This window comes from Fukomys damarensis, unplaced genomic scaffold (genome assembly GCF_012274545.1).
Source record: "Fukomys damarensis isolate Sample0158 unplaced genomic scaffold, DMR_v1.0_HiC HiC_scaffold_33, whole genome shotgun sequence".
In the NCBI taxonomy this organism is placed as follows: domain Eukaryota; kingdom Metazoa; phylum Chordata; class Mammalia; order Rodentia; family Bathyergidae; genus Fukomys; species Fukomys damarensis.
The window spans coordinates 4,618,064-4,627,955 of record NW_022900945.1 but is presented as its reverse complement, the minus strand read 5'-3'; the positions used below and the strand labels follow the sequence as shown (position 1 = coordinate 4,627,955).

At 50.4% G+C, this 9,892-nt stretch overlaps 1 protein-coding gene and 1 long non-coding RNA gene across 2 annotated transcripts in view; one reads left to right on the top strand and one right to left on the bottom strand.

The window, feature by feature from the left end:
* Il12rb2 (interleukin 12 receptor subunit beta 2) overlaps positions 1-1,882 on the bottom strand; it is a 46,625-nt gene extending 44,743 nt beyond the window's left edge. Inside the window, exons 1-2 of the mRNA XM_033758303.1 lie at positions 1,804-1,882; positions 1,374-1,540 (exon numbers count right to left, since the gene is read on the bottom strand). Of these exons, the coding sequence (XP_033614194.1) occupies positions 1,374-1,420 (47 nt within the window). The 5' untranslated portion in view covers positions 1,421-1,540; positions 1,804-1,882. The remainder of the gene's footprint in view (positions 1-1,373; positions 1,541-1,803) is intronic.
* A 114-nt stretch (positions 1,883-1,996) lies between these two features.
* LOC117284000 lies at positions 1,997-6,997 on the top strand. The gene is made up of 3 exons (XR_004515054.1): positions 1,997-2,179; positions 2,625-2,944; positions 6,866-6,997. It is a non-coding gene; the product is annotated as an uncharacterized LOC117284000 (long non-coding RNA).
* Positions 6,998-9,892: the final 2,895 nt, after the last annotated feature.

Sequence of the window (9,892 nt, the reverse complement as noted above, 5' to 3'; positions counted from 1 at the left end):
GGGAGGGGGGGAGGGGGGAGGGAGAAGGAGAAGAGGAGAGCGTCCTTGATTCCTCGGTCCCTGGCTTCAGCTTCTGCACTGAGAAACCACTTTTCTGCTGCCCCAGAGCACTCACAGGCCAAGGAGCACATGCAAGGCACCATTCCTGTCACCAGCAAAGGGAAAATTCCAGTCACAGCGAGATCCTCTCCTCAACCCCAGAATGGCACCACGGAGATGCCAGATGTGCTGTCCCTGTCACCCGGGTTCATGAGTTTTTACCAGCCACGCTCCCGGCTCCTCGCTGAACAAAGGGACACAATGGGACAAGACAGACCCCAGGGCCAGAAGGGAAGCCAGGCTGGAGTGGTTAACAGAAAGATCATGTGCCAAGGCTGGGAGGGGATGCTGGGGACACAGGGCACGAATGTGTCGCCTCACCCTGCCACCCTGTGGGAAGGGTGTGAACAGAGGCACCATCGCTAAAGATCCGGCAGGAGGACGCCCTGGGGGGCCTGAGCAGCCTGGCAGGGGACAGCCTGGGTGTCGCAGGGCCAGCCCGACACTGTCTTTAGCGCCTGTTGACAGCCACTCACCCCCCCCCATAGGACCCAGAGTCCTTCCGACTTCTAGATAAACTTGGGACACGTTGCTGGCCCCCGCTGCCCTGAGCTTGAGGTTTCCACCTGGGACCTCTGAATCCCACAGAAACTTCCTCTCCCACCCATCCAAGGTCCCACCAGTGGCGCTGGTCCGTGTGCTGTGACTGTCCTTTGCCTGTGACTGTCAAAGCCCCAAACCTCTTGCTGGCAGGGGCACATTATTCAGGGTAACTTGCCCCCAGGTTTCTGGGCCATGGTCACCCATATCTGGCTCACAATAAACTTTTCTCATCTCCTTTGAGACAGCTGTTATTTTACATTGACACACTCAGTACTGAGAATTTTCACAGTGTGCACTGAAAGGATTGGTGTACATGCAGCCTCTCTGGGCCTCAGGCAGACGTCTGGCGTCAGACCTTCATTTCCGACTCTCCTGTCCACAGGGACACATGTGAAGTCGGGCGGCCCTGGCCGGGACCATTACTGTCCCCTGCACCGAGTGACATGTGACTTTTCCTGGCCATCCAGAGCCCTGCATTCACTGGGGACAGTTAAGGCTTAGAGCAGGGACAGTGGCGTGGGCCAGACTATGTCTGGCACTTTAAATAGCAGGCGAACTCCTCATGGAGACCTTTTCCACTTTCTGGGACTGCAGCAGTGATGGTGACCTGAGTCTGGAGCTCTGGCCACCATGCGGACCGTGAAAAGGATGTCGCAGAAGGACAACCAAGATGCAGGAAGCGGTCTCGAGGCCACTGTCTGTGCTGGGCTACTAAGGTGGCTGGAACTCACTGGAGAGTGAGCAGTTTTCCGCTTGGGTTCGCCTCCAGCGAGAGCATCCTCGGTTAAAAGCACTCTCCACTTGCGCGTGTTTCCCGCTGGGGCAGCAGGGCATTTGGGCTGCAGCTGTGCGGGCAGGACCCGGGGATTCCGATGTGGGTGGAAACTTAACCAAGAAACTTAATAAAGATGAAAAAAAGAAATAATTCAAATGTGAAAAGTATACAATGAATTTCTAGGAAATTCTTTTACCAGATTTTTTCCCCCGTATCAGAAATTGAGCTCAGGACCTCGTGCTCGCCAGGCAGGTGCTGCACCACTGAACCACAACCCGAGCTCCACATTCCTATTTTTAACATTTTGTTAGATCTGTTTTGTTCTCTCGGTATTCTTTACCCCTCTCAATCCTCTGTGTTAGATTTTCGTCACAGTGCCAAAATACCTGAGAAGAATGACTTCCAAGGGGATGGTGTATTTGGCTCAGTTTCAGAGGTTGCACCACGGTCGGCCGGATTCCTTGCTCTGGGCCCGTCAGGAGGCAGAAACAACATGGCCGAAGGGTAGGCGGTGAAAGCTGCTCTCCAAATGGCGACCAGGAAGCAGAGAGCCGGGGAAGAGCCAGCAAGCGAGTCGGCTGCTTCCGCTTTTGTTTTGGTGTGGGTCCCACCCCATTGGATGGTGCTGCCCACATTGAGGGTGGGTCTTCCCCACCCATTTGCTATCCGCTGTGCCAATCATCTCTGGATCCCGCCTACAGGCCCTCCCAGAAGGGTGCTTTCCTATGGCCTGTGTGATTCTCAATCTGATCAGGTTGACAAGTAAGATGAGCCATCCGAGCCTCCCGCCCGGGTCTCGAATATGTTATGGCCCTTTAGCTACAGTGTATCAGTGTGTTTTCTTTCTTTTTTCTTTTCTTTTTTTTTTTTTTTTTTTTTTTTTTTTTTTTTTTTTTTTTTTTTTTTTTTTTGGTGCGGACGGTCGATCTCGGTCCTTTTGCTTGTGAGGCAGGCTGCGATCCAATGAGCTGAATTCCTGGCCTGTGTTTTCATATTAACAAAGACATGCTTTTATATCTGCGTAGTGTAGGGCTGGGGGTTTAGCTCAGTGGTGCTGCGCCTACCTTTCGAGTGTTCGATCCCCAGTACCAAAAAACAAAACAAAACAAAAGCATAGTGCAGGCATCATTGCCGGAAATGTAACACTGACACCACCTTTCTTTCCATAACCTAAAATACTTAAATTTTTTTTTGCCTATCCCAACAGTGATTGGAGGGGAAATTCCCCGTCTGCCTTGCTCTGGGCGGAAGTTTCAGTCCAGGCTCTGAGCTGCGCCCAGGCGGAACTGGTGTGTTTGTTTCCCTGACCAGGACCGCCGAACCCGAGTGCGCACCACAGGCGTTCCTGTCCCGATGACTGTTACACACCCGCCAGCTCTCACACCGCTGGTGCAAGCGCTACGTTCTTGGTGTCGCCACTGGCATCACACCCTGGTGGCAGGACGCCTGCGGTCTCGAGTTGCGACTCAACGGAGCGAACTGAACAGCTGCCCCACTCCCGAGGAGTGTGCGGCGTGGCACGTCGCGGTGAGGACGCGAGGGGCCCGAGGGACCCTGCTCAAAGGCCAGCGGCGCCACTCACCTGCCCGCTGGTGCCGGGTACATGGCGCCTCTCCCCTCTGGACGCCACTTCCTCCGTGCAGAGCGGGGCGAGGACTCCTTCCTCACGGGCTGGTGGGAGGCTGGGGGAGCCCGGTGGGAGCTGGCAGGCCGCACTGTACAGCAGCAGCTGCCCTGTCTTACGTGCCTGAGATCCGTCTCCGGTGCGAACGGCTATGTCACCGCCTGTCCCCGAGGCCCCCCCACCGGGGATGGGCAGCTGACACCCGCGTCATCTCTCCCCTGGTTTATAATAAGCTCATCTGGTTTCTGTGCAAACACAGAAGATGGTGCTTTCTTCAGGAGAAGAGCTGAGATGAAAAGAAAGCAGCTACCATCGTCAGGCAGTCGAAACACCGGCTCGGGTGTTAGTTCTCTCCTAGGCGTCCACACAGCGTGCTGGCCGAGTTCCCCGAGCCCTCCCGGCCCGGCAGCCTTCTAAGTGTGTGGTCTTCTCCTCGAGCTGAGCTGCACCCACCGCTGATTCTCTCAGCTGCGATGGCAGAGGCTGTGGGAGGGAGGAGCTGTCAGATGGTTTGAGGTTTAAACCTCACAACAAGTTTGCTGAGAACAGCATGAAATATTCCTTTGTGCAGAGAAAGGGATGTGTAGGATGAAACGAACACCCAAACATGGCAAGTCACTGCTAATCATTATTGAAAGAAAATTGTGTGAGCTCTGGGAGCCCCAAAATGCCAAGTTTTTATTGTTTTTAATTCTGGGGAGAGGCATGAAGACTCTCTATTAAAAGTAGCTGAAGAATTGAGGGCATGATAAATGTTTCTCATGGAGCTCCAGTCAGGAATGTGGCTGAGCTTTATTCACAGTTAAGGCCAGGGGCTCTCATTCCATCTCCCCTCCCTGCCCTTTGCATTTCTCTCTCTATTTCCCATGCTCTGAGCCAGGTCATCCTTCTTCTGTTCTGTCATGGGGAGCCGAACAAGATGGACGGCAGCTTGTGGTGTTAGGACCAGGGTCATCCAGAGCTCTCGCCGGAGAGTCTCAGCCCAGATTTCCAGGGCACTCTCGGATGGGCCCAGTGAGGGCCAAGGCCCACCCTTAGCTCAGTTACCTGTGGGAGGGAGTCGGCCCCGGGGAAGCCTTCAGTGTGCCGAGCAAGTGTGGACTGTCAAGGGGCTGGCGGGTTAGAGACGGTGACCCCACACATGGATGGGAGGAAAAGAGAGGTCCCGGAAAGGGGGGAGCAGCTTGACCACAGATGGCCACTGCATGGACAGAACTGTGCCCCGAATCCGTACGCTGAAGCTCCAACTCTTAACGCAGCCTAATTGGAGAGGAGCCTGTGGGGAGGCTGCAGCATCTTATGGCTGTGTCTGGATGTCCCCCCAAACCTTCTATGCTCACAAGGAAGGGAGTTTTTCAGAGCTGGCTGGATCTAGGCTGTGTGATCCTCTGATTAAGGGTGTGTAGTACTGAATCGACCCCCTGATTGGGTTAGTATAGTTCTGAGTGTGGTTGAATGGGTTTACTGAAGACAGAAGCCCACCAACCCTGCTGGCACAGCTATAATCCCAGCACTCAGGAGGCTGAGGCAGGAGGATTGCTGTGAGTTCCAGGCCAGCCTCTGCTACATAGTGAGACTGACTCAAAAGAAAAAAAAAAATTAGCTGGGGATTTAGCTCAGTAGTTCCGGCACCTGCCTTGCAAGTGCAAGGACCGGACAAGTTTGATCCCTGTACCAAAAAAAAAAAAAAAAAAAAAAAAATTAGTCTCTGTCACGTGGTACATGCTTATAGTTCTAGCTACCTGGGAGGTGGAGGCAGGAGGATCACCACATCCACTTGCCAGTCAGCAGGAAGGATGAAGAGAGAAGAAGAGGAAATGATTTCTCCTTTTTTTCTGTCCTCCTCAAAAAGACTTCGTGGACACAGATATTGTTTGTTTTTCAATACTGAGGGTTGAACCCAGGGCCTGTGCACTGAGCTACATCTCTATCCTTTTCTAACTTATAAAAATTTTGACAAAGGATCTTGCAATATCTCTGAGTTCCTCAGACTGGGCTCAAACTTGCAGTCTTCCTGCTTTAGCTTCCCAGAAGGCTGTAATTACAGGCATGTGCCACTATGCCTGGTTCTGTAACAGCTTTTGTGCATATTTCATTAGACAAAACTCAGTTCCATGGCTGGACCTAGCTGCAAGGGAGGTGGGGAAATGTATTTCTTAGCTGTGCATATTGCTACCAACAGAGACATGGGAGTTCTCTTAGTGAGGACGTGCAAATGGACAGTGAACAGACAGCAGACACTGTCACAGTTGGTGTGACTGGGAACAAGCTGTGTGTGGTGTACAAACAGATAGTCACAGCCAGTCCCTCAGAGGCACCAGAGGAGGGTGCAGGTTGGGGCCAGGTGGAGAGCAGTTGGGTTGCTCTGCCTCAGTGCCACACCTGAAATGTCTGAGGAGCTATGAAGAAGGATTGGTAGGGCTTGCACTGGATGTAGGTTGAGCAGCTTGGTTTTGGTCATTTTTTAAAATTGTTTTTTTTTTTAAATGTGTCTGGGTGAGTTGGACATCCAGGCAGAGGGAGAGCTGCTGGCCCATGCCTAAGGGGTTCATTCGGTGAGGGCTGTGAGGCTGGCCAGGGAGCCCTGGAGGTCATCTGTCCCCATGTACCCCACACAAACACCACACCAGCCATAGCTCCAACCAGGAGTTGAGCAGCCAGGTCAGGAAAACATGAGATGGAATTTAAAGCAATGCCTTAGGAGTGGTCAAAATCTACAGTGAATGTTTGCATTTAAAAATGTATTCAGGCAAAGACACATTGCCACGAATCCCCCTTCACATACTTCTCCTCACATCAAACACACTCATCCCTTCATCTTTGCCAGGTCCTGCAGCAGCTCTGGAGTCCTCTTTCCTGAGGGTCTTTACCAGGTGTGATCAAAAATCTGGTGACTGCTGCTGCTGAACATCATCTCATGGCAACTCAGGCTCATGAAAACATGACACTGTGTCCTCACCACCTTTCTCACCGGATCTGGCACTGTGTGACTCCTGCTCTACCCCAAAGTCAAAATGACTGGGAGAGCTAAACACTTTGAATCAGTTCAGGACATCGAGGCAGCCAGGACAGCAGAACTAAAGACCCTCAGGAGAGAGGACTCCAGAGCTGCTGCAGGAAGTGGCCAGGAAGATGGGATGAGTGTGATCGAAGAGAGCGGAGCATTAGGGGGAGGGTAAGGGTAATGGTTCTTTTACTGTAATAATTTTAAAAATTTTAACATTCACCATTTCTTTCCATCACACTTCATACATAATACACAAAACCACTTCTAGGGAATTTGTCTTCTTGTAAAATCGCTTGTGATTAAGGGGTGTGGGTTGTAGCTCAGTGGCAAACACATTTTTTGCATGCACAGGCATGAATCCAACCCCCGTATCCCCTCCAAGTCTGTATGTTTAGCCGAAGCAATACATTTCTTTATACTAAATTTCTACCAGCACAGGAATGCCTGGCCTTTGAGAATTCTGCTGTTGTTGTTTTATTAGTAAGATATTTAATTAATGTTCTGGCAGGTAATTACACTGGTTTGCTTGCTTATCCTCTCTGACATTCGGCACAATTTGTCTGCCCCTAATTATCAGAGAGCTGTCTAATTAGCGCGGCAGCTGGAAAGATTTTTTTCCCCCCAAGACACGAGGGACATTTTGCTTGCTGAGGTGTTATTAAATCTGTCAGATGAATCTATTTGAAGAAAAGATTTCAGTCAGAAGCAAAAAGATGGTTGAAAATGACTGTCGTGATCCATGAAAATGAAAAGAGAAATTGCACAGATGAGAAAAATGAATAATTATACGCTGTATCATTGCCTTTTGGTTCTATAGTGGAAATCTAGGACAACAACAACAACGGTGATGATAAAATGGGGAGCACTTGAAGACCTTCAGCAAACACATGGTGTCCAGCAGCACTTCCCTGCTTTCCTGCAATCACGTTCCCCTCTTGGGGCAGCAGATGGAGTTGGTAGGTTGGGCTCTTGTCTCTTATGCCTTCATCCCTCCTGTGAGTATTTATTGAGTATCTACTTATGTGCCCCACACTCTTCTAGGCATTAAAGATTTTCAGGGAAGTGTTAGACACACCTTATGGGCTAAGATGTTGCACTTGACCCCAGCCAGCTGGACCAAAAGAAAATGGAGTCAGTCGTGTTAAATTGAAACTGGAATTTCACAGGAGTCTTCGTGTTTGCTCTGAGTCCACTTTAACCCATGCGAAAAAGTACTCTGAAGTAACTTGATACAGACCAGTTGGTTTTCCCCTACTGCTCTGTCTCCTTGCTGTTTACAAACCCCACTGCTCAGGCCTGGCCCACACAAGCATCCATTCTGTTTTGCAGGATGGTGTGTGCCCCAGTTCACAATCCCCCCAAAAGGCCACTTAGATGGGCATTTAAATTTGATGTCATTTTGTTTTGAATAGAACAAAGCAGACAAAATCCCTGCTCCCCCTGGGCCTTCCAGGGTCATGGGTGACAATGAACAGGATTCATGAGCGGAGAGCCAGTGTGTTCAGTTTAGGTGGCATTGAGTTCTGTGAGGATGACAGATGCTGAGGGGAAGGGGAGGACTGAGGTAGAGGAAGTCTGTAGGGTTGGACAGAGCAGCGGGGAGGGCCAGTGATTCCTGGAGACTGTGGTGTGGGCCGTGCAGACATGGGGGGAAGTGCGTTTCAGGAGGGAAGAGCACAAGCAAAGGCCCTGAGGTCTGGATGAGGAGCTGGCTCTGCGGCCCTGGAGTAGATGATGCTGGAGTGGGGAGGCCTCAGGGGTTATGTGTTACGGGGAAGTGATGTCCAGCGTGTTAGACGGCCTGAGTTCCTGTCTCATACATGGAAGAAAGGATTGAAGGACAGGAGAGAAGAGTAGGAAAGTTTTTATTGAGAGAGAGCTTTTCTGAGAGGAAGGAGGGTCTTGAAACTGGGTTTCCACTGAGCCAGTTCTTTCTCCCCTACAGTTACATCGTGAGGAGAGATGGGTCTTCCACCTCCACGAGGTACAAATGAGACATCCAGAGGGCAGTCGAGGGTTCAAGGCTGGGGCAGCCCACCCCTCTAGCATGGGGATAGTGTCGAAACCACATGGTGGGTAGAGGCCAAGAGAGAAGCAGGGGCCGGCCTGTGAGGCCTGCAGAGTCTCGGGGGGCAAGGAGAGCCCTAAAAGATGACCGAGAATGAGGGGTCAAAGAACAAGGGCAGAGCCATTCTTTCGGGGTGAGTGGAATCTCAGTATTGTTTTAATTTACATTTCCCTAGTGACCAGCGATGCCGGACGTTTCTTCACCTACTTACTGACCATTTGTGCTTCTGAGGGGTGCCTCTTCGTTTCACTAGCCCATTTTTGATGGAATCTTTTATTTTTTTTGGAGGGTCTAATTTTTGGAGTTGTTTGATATGTTCTAGATGTTTGTCCTCTGTCTGAGGAACAGCTGCCAAAACTATTTCCCCATCTTGTAGGTTGTCTCTTGGTTGTTTTTTTCCCTTTGCTGCCCAGCTGAATGTGTCTGGGGTTGTTTCTGCATTCTCTGTTCTGGCCCACCGACTTCGTCTCTGTTTTTATGCCAGCACTGTGCTATTTTTATCACTGTTGACTGGAAGTATTAAAGTCCAGGACTGCGATGCCCCCTGCTTTCCTCTGTTACCCAGGATTGCTTTTGCTATTCTGGATCTCTTCTGGTTCTTTGTGAATTTTAGGATTTTTTTTCTGTTGTTATGTGGGGAATGCTGTAGGTATTTTGATTGGGATTGCATGAAATCTACCCATGAGATTTGGAAGTATGACCGTTTTGACAATATTGGTTCTACTTATCCTGAAACAGGACAGTGTTTCATTTCTGATTTCTTCTTAATCCCCCTTTTCAGAGTGCTAGAGTTTTTGGTGCATGTCATTGTTTAGGTTAATTATTATTCCTGATACTATTGAGACGGCATCGTTGTCCTGATTTCTCAGTGAGTTTACTATTGGTGTAGAACACTACTGATTTTTGTGCGTTGATTTTGTTGCCCGCTGTATTGCCGACATTGGTTTTTCATTCTACGAGGCTTTTGGTGGAACTCTTCGGGTCTTCTACGCAGAGGGTCATGTCACCTGCAGTTTGTCCCTTAGGAATGTCAGTCACCAAAAGCTCAAACGATGACCAATGCTGGTGGGGCTGCAGTGAAAAGCAAACGCTCCTACACTGTTGGTGGGGGTGTAAACGAGAGTAACCACTGTGGAAGCCTCAAAAAACCGAAAACAGAAATTCTATTGGCCTCAGCTATTCCTCAGCGAGGTATCTTCCCCAAACAGCGGAAGACACGATGGTGCAGAGGTGTTTGTAGCAGCACAATAACTATTATTCATAAGGGCTAAATCCCGGAAGCAGCTCTGTCCACCAACAGGCACTGGGGAAAGGCCGTGCGGGGTCTTACAAACTACCCTGCAACAAAGAGGGCTCCATTTAACACACTTACAAGGAACGCACCTGAAAACAATGTTAAGTGAACTAAATCAGACCCGAGAGTTTAGGTACCATATGGTTGCTCTCATTTTAAGTAAAGCGACGCACAATAGAGGAATCGAGGCAACAGATCTGCAAAGGGGAAGGGGCCCAAGGGACAAAGGGTGAGGGGAAGGGGAGGAGCGGACACCGAGGGAGAGGAGCTGCCTTGTGTTCATCGCCAGCCACCCACAGTGAAAGTAACCATTATGTGTCGCAAACACGAACTAAAAAAGTAATGACAATAACAGTGAAAACGGGGAGGGGACCCAGGGAGGGAAGGGGAGGCAGCCGGGGAGCCCCCGAGATGCGCTCAGCGCAGGAGCCAGGCCCTGAGACCACGGGGCAAACGCAGGCTCAGGAAAAGGGAGGGTGGTG